The 23,921-nt window shown below is 38.3% G+C and overlaps 1 protein-coding gene across 1 annotated transcript; it reads right to left on the reverse strand.

The window, feature by feature from the left end:
* Positions 1 to 5: 5 nt before the first annotated feature.
* Positions 6 to 4,213, reverse strand: LOC110877140 (auxin-responsive protein IAA14). Its single transcript, XM_022125300.2, has 5 exons — positions 3,771 to 4,213; positions 2,097 to 2,323; positions 1,302 to 1,425; positions 979 to 1,040; positions 6 to 356 (listed from the first exon to the last, which is right to left on the reverse strand). The coding sequence occupies exons 1-5, from the start codon at positions 4,100 to 4,102 to the stop codon at positions 319 to 321; spliced, it is 783 nt and encodes a 260-aa protein (XP_021980992.1). The 5' UTR covers positions 4,103 to 4,213; the 3' UTR covers positions 6 to 318.
* Positions 4,214 to 23,921: the final 19,708 nt, after the last annotated feature.

A 23,921-nucleotide genomic window follows, 5' to 3' on the forward strand; every position in this document is an offset into this window, starting at 1 on the left:
TGCTATAAATGAGTACAACAAACACATGTGGAATCTAACAATGGGATTTTGCAAAATCTAGAGTACACACAAACAAGCACAAGGTACAAGTAGTAGCTTATGCTAAAACATCCATATTAACAATTACATATCTAGGGTACATATTTATATCTTTTTATATATAATATATATATATATAAGTGTCTATGCCCCCATAAGCCTAAAAATGGGACACACAAAATGAAAAATGGAATAAAATGAACATTATCACTTCACAAGAATCATAAGATGAAAACTATAGAAATCCAAGTGTCGGGTCGTCAGATTGAATGTTTGCGACTAGTTACCGCTTTTGCATTTGTCTGCGACTCGAGGGGCTGTAAAACCACACATCAAACAAGAATAAGAACATTAATTACATGAATATATGATCGAATTTTCGATTCAAAGCAAGAATCGTCACATGTTATAGGGTTCTTGATTCTTGTTTAAACGAAAAAGATTACCAACTTCTTGATGCTAAATTGTACTTTTCGTCCTTTATGTTTCAATGTTTCGACAGGCGTTGTCCTTTAACTTTAAAAATTACACCGTACGTCCTTTATGTTTGCAATCATTAACGGGTCGTGTCCTTTCAGCTAAACCTGGTTAACTTTTTATGTTAAAACCCCTCATGTACACATCACGTGAGGGTATTCTCGTCCTTTCCCCCCCTAGATTTTGTGAATCGAGGGAGAGGATACCCTCTTATTGCAGATTTTAGGAGGTAAAAAGACAAGAATACCCTCACGTGATGTGCACGTGAGGGGTTTTAACATAAAAAAGTTAACTGGGTTTAGCTGAAAGGACACGACCCGTTAATGATTGCAAACATAAAGGACATATAGTGTAATTTTTAAAGTTAAAGGACAGCGCCTGTCGAAACATTGAAACATAAAGGACGAAAAGTGCAATTTAGCCATTTAATAATTTATCGTTTACATAACAATCAAGATTTACCTAAGCCGATTGCATCTGAACTCTTCATGATCCGCATCCTCTTACAAGTTCCAGTAAACATACTGTAACAATCAACAACGGTGAATGTCAACGACCCATTTGACCAAAAAGAGTTTGACTTTAAGTCAAACAAGACAATAACTTTCAGCTTCAAATTAAATGGAATTAATGAATTTAAGACAAAAGGAAGGTCACCAACATTGTAATAACTAAGGTCAACGAACAAGATGTGTTCTTGCTAAGTTGACGATAGAACTACATCGGGTTTAAACCCGACTATAAGGTTTGACCAAAAAAAGTCAAAGTTATGAAATGAGACTTACTCCCAGGGAACATCTCCAACGAGCATCAAGTCACCATCTTTGTCTTCGTAAGTTAGTACATATTCAGAACCGTTCAGAAGATTCATCAATGGGTTTTCACTCGACCCGTGAGTACCGTATTGACCTGAAAAGTCAACCACATTCAAAATCAATTATTCCAACAAGAAAAGAGTGAAATCTATGAGTTAAGCAAAAATATTTTAGCTTTTTGTTCCAGATTTTATATTTTTTTTATAAATATTTTGTAACTTAAACAAGACTATATAATGTTATATTATATTATTCAAATTTCAAGAATATATTATTTCCAACAAAATTATCTAGGAGGTTTTATTTAGGGGTGGCAATTTCCGACATGACACGAATATCATCAGGTTTTCAGTTGTCATATTTAACCCGTTTAATTACACACGTCAACACGCTAACCCGTTTAACCCATTTTTTACAACCCACCAACCCGATAACATGTTTACAAGTTGCATACTACCCGCCAGGCGTCAAACCGTTTAACACGTTTAGATAAAAGAGTTAAACAAGTCGTGTTTAGGTTACACCATTTTAAGTGTGAGCAACTTTGAGTTAGCGTCTTTTACACGAATAAAAATACAGGTCGTGTTCAGGTAGAACAATTCGACCCACCAATCCGACACGACTGACACACATGTTTCCTTTTAAGGTATTTATTTTACCCGTTAGATAAATAATAAATAATAAATAATATAATCCGAATTGACCCGTTTGTTTACGGATCGAAATTGTCACCTTTAATAATACTAATAATAGAAGGAAACTTACCAAGGGTGAAGCTACTAAACATTTTCTCTAAAGCCAAAGAAAGATCCTGATAACTTGAATAGATCTTAAGATCCACTTTCCTCAAATATGGAGCTCCATCCATACTAACTTTCACATAAACACATGATCCGATTTCGGCATTCGGGTCATCTTCGTTCTTCGTGTTTTTAGCAGCCATTGAATTCTTTCGAAAAGACCGAATTGGAGGCCATCCCACAACTTGTGCCCTGAGTCAAATTAATATTTTCATAATTTTAACTCGCCGAAGAATATGGTCAAACGTTGACTCTTGTGAGCATATGTTTGACTTTTGAAGGTCAACAGTGTTTGAATTTTTTTTAAAGAAATAACAAACAACAGCATATGATCAAAAAGGTACCCTTTCAGTCTTTCACTCAGTCTTTTTTATTAGAAGTAAAATAGTTTGACTTCAAAAGTCAACAAAATTACTATATATATTAGAACATTTAGTCCAATATGGACCTATGGTGATTCTTTCATGTAAATATCCCCAACAAATAGTGAAGTACAAAAAGTACTATGAACTATAAGTGAATTTATGCTCAAAATAAAAACAAATATGCTCAATAATTTTAAATTTCCTTTCTTATATACAAGTTTGACTTCAAAAGTCAACAAAATTACTATATATATTACTAGTTATGGTAATTCTTTCATGTAAATATCCCCAACAAATCATAGAGCACAAGAAGTACTATAAATTACAAGTGAATTTATGCTCAAAACAAAAACAAATATGTTCAATGATTGAATTTCTTATATACAAGTTTGACTTGGAAAGTCAACAAAATTACTCTATATTTCAACATTGATTCCAATATGGTAATTCTTTCATGTAAAAATCCCCAACAATTATAAAGTACAAAAAGTACCATAAGTTATAATTGAATTTATGCTCAAAAACACAAAAATAAGTCCAAAAAATATTAAATTTCATACACACAGGTTTGACTTGAAAAGTCAAACATATTAAACTAGCAAAAAAAGTGACAAAAATCCTTACTTTGAAGCATGAAAAGAAGCTTGAGGATGATAAATAAGAGGTCCATTATAAGTAAAATACTTTCTTCAAAAGGCAACAAAATTACCATATATTTCAACTTTGGTTCAAATATACATATTCTTTCAAGTAAAAATCCCCAAACCATCATATATATGTTCAAAAAATATTGAACAAATTAAATGCATATATATGTTCAAAAACCATAAGTAAACTTATGATTCAAAACCATAAGTAAACTTATGTTCAAAAAATATTGAACAAATTAAATATTGAATTACCAAAAATATATGTTAAAATATTGAACAAATATATGTTAAAATATTGAACATATATATCTTCAAAGAATATTGAACAAATTAAATATTGAATTACCAAAAACCATAAGTAAACTTATGCTTAAAAAACATATATATGTTCAAAAAATATTGAACAAATTAAATATTGAATTACCAAAAACCATAAGTAAACTTATGCTTAAAAAACATATATATGTTCAAAAAATATTGAACAAATTAAATATTGAATTACCAAAAACCATAAGTAAACTTATGCTTAAAAAACATATATATGTTCAAAAAATATCAAAACTTCTTAAATACATGTTTGACTTAAAAAGTCAAACAAATAAAACTAGCAAAAAAAATCCTTACTTTGAAGCAGCAACAGGAACTTTAGGTGAAGATGAAACAGCAGTATCTTTCCCAGAAGTATTATTCTTGTTTTCAGCCAAAAAGGCACCATTTTTAACAAAATTAATGGTATCTGAGAAACCCCTTTTGGCTCCTGAGACCAAATTAGGGTTCTTGGCACCACCAATAGTGGTTCTTTCAGGTGACTCAGAACCAGGCAGACCGAGTCTTAACTCGGTGGCTTTCAAGTTCAAATCTTGGTTGTGGGTTTTGGGTATTGGGTCCATTTTGGGTTGTGGTGAGTGAGTGTTGGAATGGTGGTGGTGGTGGTGTTGTTTTAAGGATGTAGACATTGAAAATGAGAGGGTTTTGGTGACATGAAAATGGGAAGAATAGTGTGCATAAACCAGTGGAAAAGAAAGGTGGTGGTGCCTTGTCACCCTTGTTACATCTTTATTTGATAGAGAATAGAGAATTTTAAATTAAAGTTTTATTTATTTAAAAAAGAATTACATGGTTAGTCCCTATTTTGTGTTAATATTCTCACGCCTCACCCCTCTATCTCTCTGTATATATATATATATATAAATATATATAGAGATAGAGTGAAAAATGGTGCGAGAATAAGATTTAAGGATGTGGGAATAAGATAAGCCTTAAAATATGTATATAACGGTTTTGATTGATCTTTAGGTTTGAAAAATTATATATCTGGTTTTCGGTGTTTAATTGAACGTAATATGTTTGGTCCCTAAAATGGATGGCTGTTGAATTTTTCCATCAGAAACATTGAACTTAAAATCGTCTGGACAAATTCAGAAATCGACGAATTCACATGTCAACCTTCAATTGCACATTTTGTAGCTACAAAAGATATGGAAATAATGGTAAAGCGAAAAGCTTCGATTTCATTTAGATGTTTAGGTAATCAAATGATCATGCCATTCTTATTTCAATTAAGGCATCTAAATCTAATCAATCTCCATTCATTTTCCTTTCTTGATGTTCTGGTAACCGCATGTTTGCTTGAAAGGATTCCTTTCGATAATCATATATTTCCTATCATTTAATAAGTCATGAGATCAATCGACTCAGTTTTATCTCTCTAGTCATTGAAAATTAACTCAACCTCGTATTGTCAACAACAGAGACTGTGATATGCAAATCACCAGCGATCAATCAAGACAAGTTTGTTTTGCAAACATTTTTGGTTCAGTGAATTAGATTTGCAAATTTTGATTTGTATATTTCTAAGGGTTTTAACTAGTAAAATTTATTTGCATATTTATAAAGGTTTTGTTCTAGTTTTAATTAATTTGACATGGTTCTTAGAGGTGTGTTGGGTAGGTGTTGGCGACGGGAAGGTTGTGGGGTTACGGGTAAGATTGACAGACAGTGTAGGTTCAGATGCAACTTTTTTAATCATTTTTTTAAATACAGGCGTATTTTAGTCATTTTAAAAAACTAAGTGACATCGATTTCAAGTAGCAAATGTGTTACGTTCGAGTGTACGAGGACCAAAGTTATAATATATATCAAACATAGGACCAAATCCATAATACACACATAACATATGGACTGTCTATGTAATTTTCTTATATGTAACGAATAAACTAAAAGTGTATTTATTTTCACATACAATAACAATAATAACAACACTTTAAAAATTATTGAATATAATTCAGGGTTGTTAAAGGGGTCGTGTTCGTAGGTTATTGGTAAAACTTGACACGAACCCAAAAAACTGACACAATCCCAAAAATCAAGGGACATGAACATGACGTGAGTTTTACGAGTTAATATGAACACGACTTAATTGACTTGAAGATTTATATTATCATATTCTATTTTTTTATCACTCTAAAGTTATAATATAAGAAAAAGTATAAATGCATTGAAAATAATTATGTTTAAGCTTCAAAACTCGATACTCAATTTTCTTTTATAATCTAAAATTTGATATAAAATATCGAGTCACTTTATGCTATAACATAAAAATAAACAAGTCCACCTGTGAACTTTCCAGGTCAGTATGATCACGGCCCATTTAGCTAAATGTGGTTGTATGTTTGACCAGAAACTAATCGAGCTCATTTAAGCTATATTCAAATCTGTAAATTTTATATTAGATTTGTTCCGTTTTAGAAATTCACACCTTTAGTTATAATTATAGGGATGTGTTCAAAACAAAACCTTTTTTAAGTATAAAATTGCAAAAATCATTTGATACACTTACAAGTAGTGCTTTTTATAATTTATAATAGAATATGGAAAGATCATGGTTTGGAGTTACATAACCACCATACTGATTACAATTAAAAGTAAAAGAAAACAGTGTGTGTGATTCAAGGCTTCCGCATGCATTGGGTACGGGGTATTGGGCCAAATGGCTTTAATGTTAAAATTACTAAAATCGTTCGTGAGGTTTGGGTATGTTTGTCAGTTTCATCTAAAACAACTTTTTTGTATCATATTGCCCTTCACTTTTGGGATTTTTTGCCATTTTCATCCAAATGTTTAATTTGCTTTATATTTTCTGTCAGATATTTTGATGAAAATGACAAAAAATCTCAAATCTCAGGGACGATTTTGGCAAAAAGTTAGACGTTTGGATGAAAATGACAAAAAAGTCACAAAAGTGGGGGGTAATATGGTAAAAAAAATTGTTTTGGATGAAATTGGCAAACACACCCAAAACTCATGGATGATTTTGGCAATTTACTCGGCTTTAATATACGTAACTTTCCCCTACATTTACAAGATTAAGTACTATATATATATATAGATATATATATTATTTATTTTTTGAACGGGCGAATTTCTTTTATCTGTGTCTGTGTGACTTAAACTCAAGACCTCCCCTCCTAAAGTGTTTAAAGGTTTTGCTATTTTTATATTACAAATGCCATGAAGTTTAATGGTTAAGTTTTATACATCTAAATACATATTCTTAAACTTGAGGTACTAAAATTGTGTTTACGTTGTTCAATTGTCACTAAGATTTGACGCATATTTGAATACATCACATATGTGATGTTGACTTGGAAATAATGTCACAGTTTGGTTACTATGTTTTATTTATGTGATTAATTTTTTGTTTAAAGATGATCCTTTATCCTTTTAAATTATTTAGTTTTGCTTAGGTCGTTTTCACTTTCATTTTCGCTTTCTTTGTCATCCACTAGCGTCACCGTCTCCTCCGCTAACCACAACCCACCCACCAACCACAACAGCGATAGGCCCTGATCACCATAACCAATCTATTGATATTTATGAAAAATGAAAATTTTTAAAAAATTAGTTGTAAAATTTAATCGACTGCGATCCACCAAAGTAAACCCAAGGAAACAGGAAAAATTAGACCTACATACTTGAGTCTTTATGTTATCTTAAATCGTGTTTATATATTTCTCATGTTTATTATAAGGTTTTACTTGCACGACAATAAAACTGTTTGTACAACATAACATACAATGTTATGATATGTTATGATGTTATGTTGTATCTTACAATAATAAAATACAGTTACATCATATACTAATATTATATCTCATCCCCTTTAAATCTAGAAAAGTAAAACACTTATGAATGTAATTTTCAAAGTGGATTTAGAGTGGCAATTGTTGGTGGGTTCACTATAGTTTTCACTTTTGTGAAAAGTGTGTCCAAATGGGTTAAATTTAATAAACATGGTGAGCCAAAAAGAAACAACATAAAGAGCTAGAGATAAGTACTACAATAATGAAGCCCACCATCATTTAGCTATTTACTTTCTCATAAAGATGTTAATATCAATTATTGAGTAAAACAAATAATTCACTTTATATTATAAAAAAACAAACATGACTGATTTACAAGAATACAAAAGAAAGTTGTGCATGTTGCCAAATTAGTTACTGAACATAGAGATTTAAGAAGTGACACGGATTGTATCTTGATATTGTATCCGAAAAGTTAATTTTGTTACTGAGTTTGGTTGACTGCCATCCAAACACGCTATCTGTAAACTTAATTTATCTCATATTTGATGAATTAAGATGGTTTGACGAGGCTAGTTGGAGTTAACGGAATTCAATATTTTAAGAAGAACCCAACAAAATATGAATTAAGATGTTTTGAAGAGGCTTGTCGGATTTCACGAAATTCAACATTTAAGGAGATGACACAGTTGTAAGCGTTTGAGTTCATCTAACAGAATTCAATCTTTTAAGAAGTCCATCTAGCACAATTGTAAGCAGTGGTGGATCCAGTGGGGGTTCCTTGCCCAGGAACCCTCGGTTTGGAAAAAAAAAAAAAAATACGGTGGAAACCTTGTATGATTTAGGAACAAATAGTGAGATTCTACCAAAAGAAATCCCCTGAAAGAAATTCTTGGATTCGCTACTGGTTGTAAGCGTTCTACCACTAACCCTCTTGAAGGTTACATGTACAACACATAAGCTACATTTTACGATTATAGAGTCCTGGCAGGATTCTATAACTTTACTGGTAATTGTAAAAAAATTGTAAATAATAACCTTTAATACAATATGGTATATAACATGTCATGTGCAAATGGAAAATAAAGTGAGAGCACACATGTAGATTATTATGGATGTCATAATCTTAAACAAAGACTTTTGTTTAGCAAACATTTTAGGAGACAACATGAATCTTGGAACAGCATGAGCTGACCCCATGATAAAGATTTGATTTGATTTCAGATTAACAAAAAAATAAGAAATAAAAAAGAATTAAAGCTGTTGATGTGAATTGACAAATATACCCTGTTCATACCCTATTGGCATTTGGCACCAACTACTCAACTTGAACATCACACACTGAACCAGATGGACCCCACATGAAGCAGTGAAGGTTCAGACTGTTCAGTCCAATTGTATCTAAACCATGTACACCCAATGCATGTTTTCAAGGTTTATGTTAAAACAGATGGCCAGAAAAGGCAGTCCCCCTACCCCAATATGAGATCCAACATGTGTACCTTCAAAAGTGTAACATGTATATTTTTTAATTGTTTGTGTGATAAAAATACAATTTTAAATTTTCACAACTGTATTAATTTTAACTTTTAGGAAACACAATATCCTTTATGTTTAATATTTTTTAAAGTAAATCTCAATCTATAACTATACCCTAAAATTACTATAGACGTCCCTAAGTAGCTTATTGTCATCTACAGTTTCAACGTTTGAAAAACGCTACACTTTTTAGTTTTCTGTAAGTTGACCATCACGTTGACTGTTACAAAGACTATTTTGCCCTTTTTGCACATCAATACACGTCTCTATGGTTTATTGTACTTCTCTTTTTACAACCCTGCGTTTCACCAAATATATTTTCCCTCCAAATTCAAGTCCGTATAACCATACGAACACCCGAACATTATATGTATAACCCGTATAACCATATGAACACTGGAACTGAGTCCAGACTAGTATTTACATGGAGACGTTTCTAAGAGCTTCCATTGTGGACAGGGTCGTCCCTGAGAATTCGTGTATCCTTTTCGAGCTCGAAAAAATGTGCCCTTAGGCCTTAACGAAATTGGGTATTGAGCTTACTAAATGTCTAAATCTAATGCCAAAGAGGTTAATAATTAATCTAAACCATAAGAACAGTTTTGTAAGTGGGCCTATGTTGGTGTTTGTATGGATGTACCCTATTAAAAAAATATTTTACATATACATATCGGGTGTTTTTCATAAAAAAACGTGCCTCTCGAAATATCGGGCCCTGGCCGGTGGTCCTCCCCGCCCACCCCAGGGCCGGCCTTGATTGTGGATGTTTTTATCTCCCTACATCTCTTACCTCCTTTTTGACATATACAATCATTTTCTTGTTACACAAGGAGACATTGATTTAGGAAGATAAGTATAAATTAGTTAATATGTTATATAACTTTATATATGGTTTGCTAGTTTTTTAAGGGCCATGAGTTATTTCAAGTCATTAAATCAAGTCACAGTAAAAAGTCAGAGGTGAAGATATGTTATTTCTGGTCTGAAAAATAATTATTTTTCACATTAAAATTGTTAATGGTAAAGACAAGGGGTGGAGCTACCTGTACCAAAAATGATATAAACTAGCTTCTGGATCCAACCAAAATCATAGAGTGGTACTCCCACTTCAAGCTACTACAATGCTTAATGGGACCTGCATTTGCAAACAAAAATATGAAAATTATTAAAGTTCTAAGGGCAATGAATCCATCAACTCATCATTTACCGACTTATATCTATATCTTGAAAAAATATTTTTTTATGCTTAAATCATGTATAAAGACAATAATAAAATTGAACAAAAATACGAAGAGAGAATGTTTAAAGTTTAAACCACCGGATCTAGTCTTTGGTTTTATATGGCAAGCGTATACTGTAAGATTATATTATATAACACAGTGTATAACATTGTGTTGTATAATGCAACCTGACGACGGGGGTAGCCCAAGGTCAAATAAAATGACTAATATGCAAGAGCTTAAAAGGTTGAAAGGTTCATCGGATGAAAAGCTGTAAAGTGAGAAAAAGCGAGGAACAGTAATCAGTCACATCTGAGGACTCACCTCACCAACTCACGCCCACAAACTCAGAGCAGGTCTGCACAAGTACACTCTATTAACCAGGGGTCCAAAGCCTTCAACCCCAAAAGGGGAAACCCTCCATTGCAAACAGGTCTCGCTAGTCTTGTATATGCCATTTCAGGAGATGTCTTCCCCTATAAGAAGACAGCTCATTTTCACTTCTGGGACATTCCGAAACACAGAGATTCCTTAATCTCTGGTCATTCAAAGAGTACTTGATCACTTCCAAGTTACTCTTCATCACATTCAACACACACTCATTCTATTTGCTTTCTTTTCTGGATTCGAGCTTGCCTCGAAGAAGGAACTCCAAAGCAAACAACAATTACATACTAGTGAACCTCCTTCCATGTTTTGCAAACGTGGAGGGACCCCGCGACCTGCGTTAGGCAAAACTGAACCCTTCAGCCCTTTTGCCTAACCAACTCAGCTACCATCCTTGGTCTCGTGTTTGTTGCATCAACAAGTTGGCGCCCACCGTGGGGCTACGCCGCTGTTTCTTCTCAAAAAAGACCTAGTAGTGTAGCTCCTTTCACTCAAAACCACCATGTCAGAAAGTGGATCCCCGGGAGAGGTGAACCAGATCCCTAACACCTCCACCCCGGGTAGTGGCCTAGCTCACACAACTATAACAACACCGTTTTCAACTCCGGGGAGTACACCCGAGTTCCTTACCTTCAACACACCAACCCCATCCAGATCTGGGGCTCCGTCTCCCAACGTTGGTGTGTCGGACACCCCGGCACGTGTTGAACTTACCCCCGAGGGGGTCGCTAATAACTTCCTCGAGTTAAGGTCACTTCTTAACCAGCATGTGAATAGAGAAAGGGAAAAGGGGGTAAGGATTCGTCTAGATTACGACGAACCTGAGCCAACGTTGTCTCCTGGGCCACCCCTACCACCCTTTGTTACAAGAGGTGAGGCTGGTCCCAGTAACCCTTCAAACCCTCATCCTTATCTATCCACTATGACAAACCCAACTGTTCATCCTATTCTCTCTTCCCAACCAATTGCTAGTGGCACTCCCCTGGGACACGAGTTAACACTTGATCAACTCCTACAGTCCCCGGTAACCAGCTGTCCTGCTTCTCTAACCACCACGTGGGAGCAAGCTCTGTCCGTGCTCCCTTTAGCACGAAGTGCTGTTACTAGCACCCCTCTCGGGGTAAACTGCTCAGTTGGTCCAGCAAGCCTTCAGGGTTTCAATCTCATACCTAACATGATGTCACAGATGATGGCCAACTTCCCATGGCAACACTTTATCAATCAAGTGCTGGCCACCCAGGGAAACCATGGCAATAACAACAATGTAGGCATAAGACCTGAAGAAGACTTGGCCAAACCTTACAAGCCAAGTAACCTTTCCTGCTTCTCAAGGCAGATAGCTGATTATGATTTTCAGTCAAAGATCAAGATGCCAGCCCACATCAGAACGTATGATGGGACCGAAGATCCCGAAGATCATCTCCAGATCTTCACTGGTGCCGCTCGAATAGAAAAATGGTCAAATGCTGAATGTTGCCTAATGTTCATGCAGACTCTTATTGGATCCGCCAGAATCTGGTTCAACGACCTACCTGCTCAAAGCATTCGAAGCTTTGATGATCTCAGCAGAGGTTTTCTGGCAAACTTCTCCCAACAAAGGCGATACGTTAAAGACGCAACAGTAATCTTCCAGATAAAACAACGCGATGATGAAAGCCTTCGAGCATTCATTGAACGGTACAAGAAAGAAGGGCTAACCTATGTAGGGGCTGACGAGAAAATGAGAGTGGCCGGTTTTATGAACGCCATAACCTCCAAATATCTCACACGAGATTTCAACAAATCTCTACCCAAAACCTTGGAGGAAGCCCTGGAAAGGGCCGAAGCTCACATTCGGGGAGAGGAAGCTGTGGATATCAAAGAACAAAGGAAAAGGGGGTCTGGCTGGCGAAGCAATAGCCCAGCCAGAAAGAGAGGAAACTTTAACTCTTACGACAGACGCCCAAAGGGTTCAGACCCTCGAAGGGTTGAAGGGCGAAACCCTTCAGGCAGAGATAAAGGCATGAGTTTCACTCCCCTCACCAAAACCCCTCAAGAAATCCTGGCAACGGAAGAAGTCAAGCAAAACTTTAGACCTCCAAGGCCTCTCCCCAAGAGTCGAAAAAATGAGAACTCCACTCAGTTCTGTGAGTTCCATGAAGAAAAGGGACATCACACCAATGATTGCTTCCAACTGAAAAAGAGGATTGAAGAGGCTGTTAAGTCAGGAGAGCTCGCTCATTTGGTAAAAGGGGTTCGAGACAAAATGGCTGAAGGCAAAGGGAAGGAAGTAAACATGGTGTATTCTGATGAAAAGGTTCCTTACAAGAAGCGACGGTTGGAAGATTGGGAGCTTCAGTGTGTCTGCTTCCCACCAACAAGGAAGGAACCACTTCCTGGTCCCCTTGTGGTTGAAGCCACCGTGGGCACATTACAAACATGTAAAGCATACATAGACACGGGAGCAGCCACTGAAATCATGTTTGAGAAATTTTTCAACCAATTAAGCGATGAGGAACGTTCAAGGCTTCAACCCTCAGGAACCTCCATAAAAGGTATCGCCGATATAACCTTGAAGCCTTTGGGGCAGATAACCCTTGACGTTTGTTTCAAGGAGGGATCAAAAGAAAGAACCCGACCACTGACCTTTGTGGTTATCAACATCCCTTCCAACTATGACGTAATCATAGGGAGGCCTGGACAATGTGCATTCTACATGGCAGTGTCTATCGGCCATGGCACAGTCAAATTTCCTACTGAAAGAGGGATTGCAACCCTTCAACCCTCTCAGGAAGCTTACCTAATCGAGGGTGAAAGTTCAAACGGTGAGAAAGACAAGCAAGGGTTAGTCATCAACCCTAAATACCCTGAGCAACGGATAAGGGTCAACCCCAACCTTTCCCAAGAGACTCTTTCATACCTTGAAAAGCTGCTGAAGCATCACAGTGATGTATTCGCCTGGTCTCCTGAAGATATGACTGGGATCCCTCGAAACATTGCTGAACACGAGTTAAGAATACCACCTAATGTCAAGCCAGTGGTTCAAAAGAAAAGAAGCCTGGCACCCGAAAGAAGCCTGGCAGCTTGCCAAGAGGTCGAAAAGCTTGTATCAGTGATATATGTAAAATGCAACATATAAATCACATCAATTAAGGCATAAAACTAACCCTTTTTAAGTACTAATGTTGGAAAAAGAGTGTTTTTGTCTTCCTTTTGTATTTTCAGGATGAAATGAGCTCAAAATCACAAAAGAAGCAAAAAGACAACTAATTCTATCATAAATACAAGAAAAGGAACAAAAGTAGACTGCCCGGACCCTCAACGGCACCTCCCAAGGCAAAGAAGAGAAAACAGAGTCTGAACACGCCCCGTGTCCAGCGAACACGGGGGCGTGCCCAGGAAACAGCAGAAAAGACAAACCAGTAGAAGCTTCCATTGCCCACCACGGGGCCGTGTCCAGCGGGCACGGGGGCGTGGTGAAAGTACAGCAGGCGCATTAATTGTAATTGCGAATTACAATTAATGAAGGGAGAGAATGTCAGACGGGCACGGGGGCGTGTCCAGCGGACACGGGGCCGTGCCCAGCCTTCTGTTCAGCCTATAAATAGAGGAGCTTGGCTTCATTCTCTTTCATCCCTTGGCACACCACCTCTCTCACACTTCATCCACCACCCACCACCACCATAACACCATCATCCACCACCATCATCCATTGTCCATCGTAGAGTGTGTGAGTCATCTCGGGATCCAAGATTGATCGTAAGAGTTCTTGACAATCAAGGCCATGTTTGCCTAAGTCTCTTACATCACTTGGTGAAGACAAGTGTTTAGTATAATACTTTTTATTTTTAATCTTTTGCACTTTTTATTTGGTTTTGTATTAATGACTTTAATAACTAGTTGCTTATGTTGAAGGTGATCTTTCCTTATCGTTTGTCCGTGGTGTCTTGGCATTATTTTACTGTCTATATAAAATAAAAGATTTTCACCATTCATATTTCCACGGTCTATATGGAGGTATGTTGGCTACCTGGTCGGGGGTTAAGGGAACGGTTTGGTAAGGGTCTTGCCCTTGTTCAGCGTTTAGAGGTCCTGCTTGGGACCTGGGTCAAATTTAGTAGGATCTCCTTCAATACCCATAGGTATTGGATGGCGGGGATCCAAACTCTTTGACCCCCTCATAAGTTAACTACTATTAATACTATAACCCGGCTATTTAGGACTGTATCCCTGCTGACTCAGACTACTTAGCCGAGGGTAACGTCACCGCCAAAAGCGGGGCCTACCACAATTTGCATTAATAACTTAATTCATTATCTTTCAATAATCCGACCCTTTAGGATTGTATCCTTGCTGACTCAAACTACTGGGTTGAGGGTAACGTCGCCTTCAAAAGAGGGGCCTACTACAATAACTAAGATAATCTCTTAAACAAGTGCAAAAGTGCGAAAATAATCAAAGGTTATACTAATACACGTGTCGGATCCAAGTGATTCATCTTGTCTATCTGTTTTTATTTTATTTTATTTTTCAGCATTTAGTTAGTTTTTATTTTTCTTAGTTTAAAACATTTTTCTCACTTTTTGATTTGATTAGACGTTGAGGATAAACCGGTATTAAAAGCTCTTGTGTCCTTGGACGACCTCGGTATCTTACCAACACTATACTACGTCCACGATGGGTGCACTTGCCCATATGTGTGTTTAGTGTTAGTAAATATCGTGTTTTATAAATTTAAAACTTGGCTAAAAGTGTAAAAAGGGGCTAAAATATATATCTAAAATATAACACACTTCACGCACATCAAGTTTTTGGCGCCGTTGCCGGGGACACAAGGATTTTAAGAAAGTTAGAAATCAACGGCCTAATCATATTTTTATTTTTTTTATTTTTTTAGGATTATTTCTTAGTTTTTCAGCTTCTGCAGAGCTCAACACGGGGCCGTGCCTGCTGAACACGCCCCGTGCTCAATCATTGGAACTGGCAATCCTGTTTTAAGTCAGACAGTAGGCTGAACACGGGGCCGTGTCCACTCAACACGCCCCCGTGCCCAAGATTCAGTTGCTGAAAACAGAACCGTTAGATCCCGGCGGTTGGTAACTTCTGACACAAACATGAGTGATAGTAATTCTTTTTACTTTCGGCACTCTTATGGTTTGTGGTGTCGATTATGTGGAGGCGAACATGAGGAATTAAAATGTTATTTTCTCACTTATAGGCCCCACTATATAGACCCACCGATTCCTTGTAACCTTAAGAGGGGCGAAAGTAAAAATAAGCACTATCTCTCCCTCGAATGCGCCCAGCCAGATATTCTAGGCGAAATGCTCCTTGACGAGTTATTTCAACTAGAAGAACTAATTCTCAATTGGTCAAAAGAACTTAGGAAGGATTTTATAAATCCATCCCAAGATGATGACCATGAGGAAATGTTGGAACCGCATTCCAACAACCTCGTTGCTCCCGAAAATACCTTCATACCTAGAAAAGACGTGGACGATAGTCGTCCTTGTGCCGATTGTGCCGCGAAGGACTCCCCATCGACTTCGTTCGGTGCATACATAGACCTGAGCGATTCGGCATACACCTTCTTTAACGAGAGCCCGGAAAAGGGTTGGACTTGTCCACCTAGAATGAAAATAGGAATTACCCTCACCGATAACCTCTTGCGTTCTCGCCTTAGTATAGGACAATTAAGGTATCTTAGGCACTTTGGGGTTGTTCCAACAAGTCAAGAGCCACCCGATATAAATTAACTCCTTAGTAAAGACAAAACTTCATAAAACAGCTTTCCGACACGGGGCCGTGCCCGGCCAACACGCCCCCGTGTCCACCAAAAGATTCCCTTCTGATCAGAACGTCAGAATACGGACAAACTGTGTCAGGATTTCATCTGCACACGGGGCCGTGTCCAGCGGACACGGGGCCGTGTCCAGAAGGCTGTCGTTTTCTATAAATGCAGCCAAAAATCCTGCACATTTGGACCAACTTGGGACAGAGATTTGAAGGAATCTTCTCTCAAACAATCCTAAGTAAGTCTAAAAGAAGTTTCCAACAACCCATCTTGTCCTTTCCTCTTCTAGACATTTCCTTCTTTCTCATCTTTCTTCAAGAACTACCATGAAAAGTTTGAATTTTTCAACCTTTGTGGTAGGAAACAATGAGTTTGATCATGGAATCTTGGTAAAAACATGTTGTGTAACATTGTTTAAAGTTATTTGCTGCCAAAAAGTCTACATAAATTCAGGAAATAACTTAAAAAACCCAAGATTCCTTGCTCCAAAACTCTGCAGAAAGATGAACACGGGGCCGTGCTCAGTGAGCACGGGGCCGTGTCCAGAAACTGTTTCGTCATATAAACTGCTTTTGGTTTATTTTTCGTAGAATGGCGAGTGAAAACAGCGAAACATCATCCGTTCATTCCTCAAACAGCCGAAGGGGAAGAAGGCCCTCCGTTGAAGCTACACTTGTGCACTATGTAATAGCGCTAAGGGAAGCTCTCGATGAAATGACGTCAGTAGAGGAGGTCCTCATTGACCGTATTAACGATCTTACAATGGGACTTGAAAGCAGCTTCCAAGAGATTAACCTTTTGCACCAAAGGTTAAACATTCTGGTAGCACCTCCTGTGGAACCAGTCCTTCCACAACAAGACTGGAACCTAGCACTCGGGGTTCACAACCCTACCGGGTGGGAAGACTTTCCCGCAGAACCTCCCATGGAAAACCCGCAAGAGATTCCAGCGGAAGTTGCAACTCCTCAAACTAATGCAAATGAGCCCTCTTTTCTCCTTCCAAGGGAGGTAGAGGAGTGGCTCGCCGACATGTGAGGAGAACCACACCCGGAAGAAGGAGTTCTAAAAAAAAAGCCTTATCTAACCAAGATTATTAGCTTCTTGGAAATTTTGCTAAATTAAAATAAAACATAGGGCTAGAACTCCATAGTTTAATATTTATGTACTTTTATCTTTAACTTTATGTAATGTCTCTCTATGTTCGCAATGCTATGATGGTTTTTAAGATTGATGGTTGTTTTAACAAATAAAACACACTCATGGTGGTAATGGATGAAAAAGGGAATGAGAAAAATGGAACCATGCACGAAGAACAGAGCAACCCGACAAAAATCTCCATCACAGAAGGCTCAACACGGGCCGTGCCCAACCAACACGGCCCCGTGCTGAGCACCCTGCAGGAAAACACCCAGTTCAGGTAACTGGACACGGGCCGTGTTCAACGGACACGCCCCCGTGTCCAGGCTTCTGTTTCAATTCTCTAATTTTTGTTACTGGCACTTGACCACGGGGCCGTGCCCGGTCACCACGGGGCCGTGTCCAGGATGCCAGTAACATAAATCTTTGCTTTTTAACTTACTTTTACACATTCTAATCAACCAAAAACATTATTTTTGGACACATTGAGGACAATGTGTAATTTAAGTGTGGGGGGGATGCTAAAACCTTGAAATTTTGCAAATCCTAAACACAAGCCTTACACAAAACTCTATTGGAACCGCTAAACACCCCAAATTTTTTCAAAAAGTTTTTCATTTTTTTTTCATTTACTTGTCTTAGTTTAAGTTGGGAATAACAAGTTCTAAAAAGGTTATATTTTTACAAGTTTACAACCGATAGCGTCGTGATAACAAAGAACCAACATAAGAAAATTATGAAACGGCATAACAAGTCTAGTTAAAAATTCGATTATATATACTTGATCACATTAAAAACCCATTCCCACAAAAGTGAGTTTTGAGCCTTTATTGAGCACAAAAATATACATATTTAGATTAAATGCTCATTTTTCGTTTCTTGTGTGAATAGCCGCTTGGTTCTTACAAATCTAGAACTTGCCACAACGATACATTCCCGGTCCTTACCAACTTAAACCCAAGTAAGTAAATGATGGAGGCATTAGGACTAACCATTTTTCTTTCAACACCATTATTTTTAACTTTTTTTTTATCACCTACCCAAAATCCCCCTAGATAGCCCCTTTGAGCCTAAACCTTTTATTTCATTACCCCAAAAACCCTTTTCACCCACCAAAAACCTTTTTTATTTTTCACCCTTTATTTTAGTAACAAGCTCGGTTTTTCGTAAAACTCGCCTTTTTATGTGATGAAATATATATATATATATATATATATATATATGAATGAAGTCAAAAACAAACAAAAGCTATATAAAAGCTTGTTTGGAGAAATACTTCAAAATAAAAAGTCGCTAAAGACAAGGCATTTTACGAAAACCGACGCTTTTACGATTTTCGCCCTTTTTACTAACCACTAACCCAACCACCCACCTTTAACCCAAGCCTAACCCTTTACCCCAAAAAGTCCTCTTGATATTTACAAAGGTAAAAAGTTAAAAAGGAGGAGAATTGATTGCTTGGCAAGCCTATGGAAGGCGTAAGTTCCATGCCGCTCTCGAGTGATTCACTAAAAATATACACCTTCGACCGAGTGTTGAGTGATCCCCCGTGAGGTATGTGAACTTGTATATAAATGGAATTTTAATAAGGCATGCTATGCCCAAATAAGTAATTTATCTTATGAAACGTTCAAAATAAATCATAACGAATAGGATTGTAAATAAATAAAAATAAAACTTATAAAGACCTTGGATTCCCGACACTCTAGGACAAGCTAAAAACTTCTCTTCTACCTATTCCATTTGGTAGTGTAAGCCACATTTAAAGAGTTTTGCTTGAGGACAAACAAAAGTTCAAGTGTGGGGGTATTTGATGTGTGTAAAATGCAACATATAAATCACATCAATTAAGGCATAAAACTAACCCTTTTTAAGTACTAATGTTGGAAAAAGAGTGTTTTTGTCTTCCTTTTGTATTTTCAGGATGAAATGAGCTCAAAATCACAAAAGAAGCAAAAAGACAACTAATTCTATCATAAATACAAGAAAAGGAACAAAAGTAGACTGCCCGGACCCTCAACGGCACCTCCCAAGGCAAAGAAGAGAAAACAGAGTCTGAACACGCCCCGTGTCCAGCGAACACGAGGGCGTGCCCAGGAAGCAGCAGAAAAGACAAACCAGTAGAAGCTTCCATTGCCCACCACGGGGCCGTGTCCAGCGGGCACGGGGGCGTGGAGAAAGTACAGCAGGCGCATTAATTGTAATTGCGAATTACAATTAATGAAGAGAGAGAATGTCAGACGGGCACGGGGGCGTGTCCAGCGGACACGGGGCCGTGCCCAGCCTTCTGTTCAGCCTATAAATAGAGGAGCTTGGCTTCATTCTCTTTCATCCCTTGGCACACCACCTCTCTCACACTTCATCCACCACCCACCACCACCATAACACCATCATCCACCACCATCATCCATTGTCCATCGTAGAGTGTGTGAGTCGTCTCGGGATCCAAGATTGATCGTAAGAGTTCTTGACAATCAAGGCCATGTTTGCCTAAGTCTCTTACATCACTTGGTGAAGACAAGTGTTTAGTATAATATTTTTTATTTTTAATCTTTTGCACTTTTTATTTGGTTTTGTATTAATGACTTTAATAACTAGTTGCTTATGTTGAAGGTGATCTTTCCTTATCGTTTGTCCGTGGTGTCTTGGCATTATTTTACTGTCTATATAAAATAAAAGATTTTCACCATTCATATCTCCACGGTCTATATGGAGGTATGTTGGCTACCTGGTCGGGGGTTAAGGGAACGGTTTGGTAAGGGTCTTGCCCTTGTTCAGCGTTTAGAGGTCCTGCTTGGAACCTGGGTCAAATTTAGTAGGATCTCCTTCAATACCCATAGGTATTGGATGGCGGGGATCCAAACTCTTTGACCCCCTCATAAGTTAACTACTATTAATACTATAACCCGGCTATTTAGGACTGTATCCCTGCTGACTCAGACTACTTAGCCGAGGGTAACGTCACCGCCAAAAGCGGGGCCTACCACAATTTGCATTAATAACTTAATTCATTATCTTTCAATAATCCGACCCTTTAGGATTGTATCCTTGCTGACTCAAACTACTGGGTTGAGGGTAACGTCGCCTTCAAAAGAGGGGCCTACTACAATAACTAAGATAATCTCTTAAACAAGTGCAAAAGTGCGAAAATAATCAAAGGTTATACTAATACACGTGTCGGATCCAAGTGATTCATCTTGTCTATCTGTTTTTATTTTATTTTATTTTTCAGCATTTAGTTAGTTTTTATTTTTCTTAGTTTAAAACATTTTTCTCACTTTTTGATTTGATTAGACGTTGAGGATAAACCGGTATTAAAAGCTCTTGTGTCCTTGGACGACCTCGGTATCTTACCAACACTATACTACGTCCACGATGGGTGCACTTGCCCATATGTGTGTTTAGTGTTAGTAAATATCGTGTTTTATAAATTTAAAACTTGGCTAAAAGTGTAAAAAGGGGCTAAAATATATATCTAAAATATAACACACTTCACGCACATCAATCAGCTGGCATTCTCTGAGAGGTCAAGTACCAATCATGGATTGCAAATCCTGTTATGGTCAGAAAACCCGACAACTCTTGGAGAATGTGTATAGATTTTAAAGATCTTAACAAGGCTTGTCCCAAAGATTGCTACCCGCTCCCAGAAATTGATCTCAAGGTTGATTCCCTCACGGGGTATCCGTTTAAATGTTTTCTTGATGCATACAAAGGTTATCACCAAATCCTCATGAAGAAGGAGGATGAAGAAAAGACAGCTTTCCACACAGACAAGGGCATTTTTTGTTACCAAAAGATGCCTTTTGGCCTCAAAAACGCAGGTGCCACCTATCAGCGACTCGTTGATAAGGCCTTTGAAGACCAAATCGGTAGGAACATGGAGGCATATGTCGATGACTTGGTGATTAAGAGCAAAACGGAGTACCAAATGCTTGATGATATCCAAGAAACTTTCAAAAACCTTAGAAAGATCAACATGAAGCTCAACCCGGAAAAATGCTCGTTTGGATTCGATGAAGGAAAATTCCTGGGGCACATCGTTGGAAAGCAAAGTATCAAAGCCAACCCTAACAAGGTAAAAGCTGTCCTTGAAGCTAAACCACCGAGAACCAAGAAGGAGGTTGAAAGCTTAAACGGGAAGCTCGCAGCCTTGAAGCGTTTTACCTCAAAACTGGCCGAAAGGTCTCTACCATTCTACAAAACGCTCAAGAACTGCTCAGATAAAAAAGATTTCAGATGGACCGATGAAGCTGAGGAAGCTTTCAATCAAATGAAGCAGCACTTAGCTTCCCTACCTGATATCGCAGCACCAGAAACTGGGGAGCTCATATCGGTGTACCTTTCAGTTGCCGACGAAGCCATCAGTGCAGTTCTCACTATTGAAAGAGACAAGGCTCAGGTACCCGTTTATTTTTTCAGCAAAACTCTAAAATTAGCTGAAACCAAATACCCTCCCCTCGAAAAACTCGCTCTAGCCCTGGTTCAAACAGCCAGAAGGCTTAGAAGATACTTCCAAGCACATCCTATACAAGTGGTCACTGACCAACCTGTCAAGAATGTGCTTGAAAAACCTGAGAACTCAGGAAGGTTGGCAAAATGGGCAGTGGAACTGGGTGAACATAACATCACCTACGTCCCACGAAAAGCCATTAAAGCTCAAGTCCTGGCTGACTTCCTAGTTGAAGTCCCAAACCAAACAATTGAAGAAGTAAACACCACAACCGCTGAACCCTCCAACCCTGAAGCCTGGAAATTATTCACTGACGGGGCTTCAAGCGTTGAAGGGTCAGGAGCTGGTTTAGTCCTGATCAACCCTGAGGGGCTAGAATTCACGTATGCTCTCCGTTTTAATTTTCAGACCACCAATAACGAGGCTGAATATGAAGCACTGATCGCTGGTCTACGGCTGGCCAAAGAAATGAAAGTCAAAAAGCTTGAAGTGTTCACTGATTCACTACTAGTATCAAGCCAAGTTAATGACAACTATGTCGCCAAGGAGCCCAACATGAGAAGGTACAAAGAAAAATCCAAGGAGTTAATGAACACCTTCCAGACATGCAACATCAAACAGATTCCAAGATCCCAAAACAAAAAGGCCGATGCCTTGAGCAAATTGGTATCTCTCACGTTCGCCCACCTCACGAAAAAGGTGTTGGTTGAAGTGTTAAAGGCCGGTCGATTGATGAATTGGAAGTGCAAGATGTGGTCACCGAGGAAGATCCAAATTGGATGACTCCTATCAAAAAATTCCTTCAAGACAATGAACTACCTAATGATCAAACAGAAGCCGAAAGGGTAAAGATCAAAGCAAGACAATATGTGTTGCAAGGAGAAACTCTCTATAAAAAAGGTTACCTTGCACCCTTGCTAAGATGTGTGGGCCCTGAACAAAGCAAGTATTTGGTTAAGGAAGTGCATGAAGGAATATGTGGAGCTCATTTTGGAGCTAGGTCGGTGGTTGCAAAGCTCATGAACCTTGGATATTTCTGGCCATCAATGCATCGTGACACCGTTGAGCAGCTGAAGAAATGTGACGCCTGTCAAATCCATTCCCCAATACCAAAAAGTCCCAAACATGACCTGGTTCCCATAACCTCGGCATGGCCATTCCATAAATGGGGAATGGACATTGTTGGGCCATTCCCTCCAAGCAAAGGGGGAGTAAAATTCCTATTGGTAGCAATTGACTACTTCAGCAAATGGCCAGAGGTTAAACCCCTTGCCAAGATCACAGGAAAGCAAGTCATAGACTTTGTTTGGCAAAATATCATCTGCCGCGATGGGCTGCCAGGGGTAATTGTCACCGATAATGGGAAACAATTCGCCGAGAAACCCTTCAGCCTTTGGTGCAAGGAATACAGGATCAACCAAATCTTCAGCTCAGTGGCTTACCCGCAATCAAACGGCCAGGTTGAAAGGACCAACAGAAGCATAGTGGAAGGCATCAAAACAAGATTGGGGAGGTATGAAAGTAATTGGCTTCAAGAATTGCCTAGCGTTTTATGGGCAATTAGAACAACAGAAAAAGCAAGTCACAAGAAGACACCTTACAGCTTGGTATTTGGATCCGAGGCCGTAATCCCCGCTGAAATAGGAGTTGTAACCTAACGAATTGTCAACATGGATCCCGAAGTAAACAAGCAAGAGACCATGTTGAACTTACAACTCCTAGAGGAGGCCCGGGATCAAGCAGCAATACAAGAAGCCAAATACAAGCAAAAGATGGAAGCCTATTACAACAAGAAGGTCAAGAACGAACGATTCAGGCCAGGGGATCTAGTCCTCAGAAACAACGAAGCTAGCAAAAAAGAAAATCAAGGGGAACTAGGCCAAAAATGGGAAGGTCCATACACCATCCTCGAAGCTCACAAGGGAGGGTCCTACAAGCTGGGAGATCTAGAAGGCAAAAGGCTCCCAAGGCACTGGAACGGAAAAACCCTGAGAAAGTTCTATGTTTAGAAAGTTTGGTTTGTATCAAAACAAAAACCTTTTGTAAAAGCAGATATTGCTTGAATGAATGAAGTCATTTTATCAAACTTGTCTTTCTATCCTAATATCAGGTTGAGAACCTAGCAAAAAACTCCATGGCAAGGGCCATGTAAGGGGATGAGCTCCCAGGCCATATCGCTCAATA

This window comes from Helianthus annuus, chromosome 9 (genome assembly GCF_002127325.2).
Source record: "Helianthus annuus cultivar XRQ/B chromosome 9, HanXRQr2.0-SUNRISE, whole genome shotgun sequence".
NCBI lineage: Eukaryota > Viridiplantae > Streptophyta > Magnoliopsida > Asterales > Asteraceae > Helianthus > Helianthus annuus.

What these genes read in the sequence shown, in the direction of transcription:
- LOC110877140 (XM_022125300.2), bottom strand. Translation starts at nt 4,102, where the DNA reads ATGTCTACATCCTTAAAACAACACCACCACCACCACCATTCCAACACT. An exon ending in GTTTAGTAGCTTCACCCTTG is followed by an intron (nt 1,426 to 2,096) that starts GTAAGTTTCCTT and finishes TTGACTTTTCAG; the next exon opens with GTCAATACGGTACTCACGGG. An exon ending in TTCAGATGCAATCGGCTTAG is followed by an intron (nt 357 to 978) that starts GTAAATCTTGAT and finishes GTGGTTTTACAG; the next exon opens with CCCCTCGAGTCGCAGACAAA.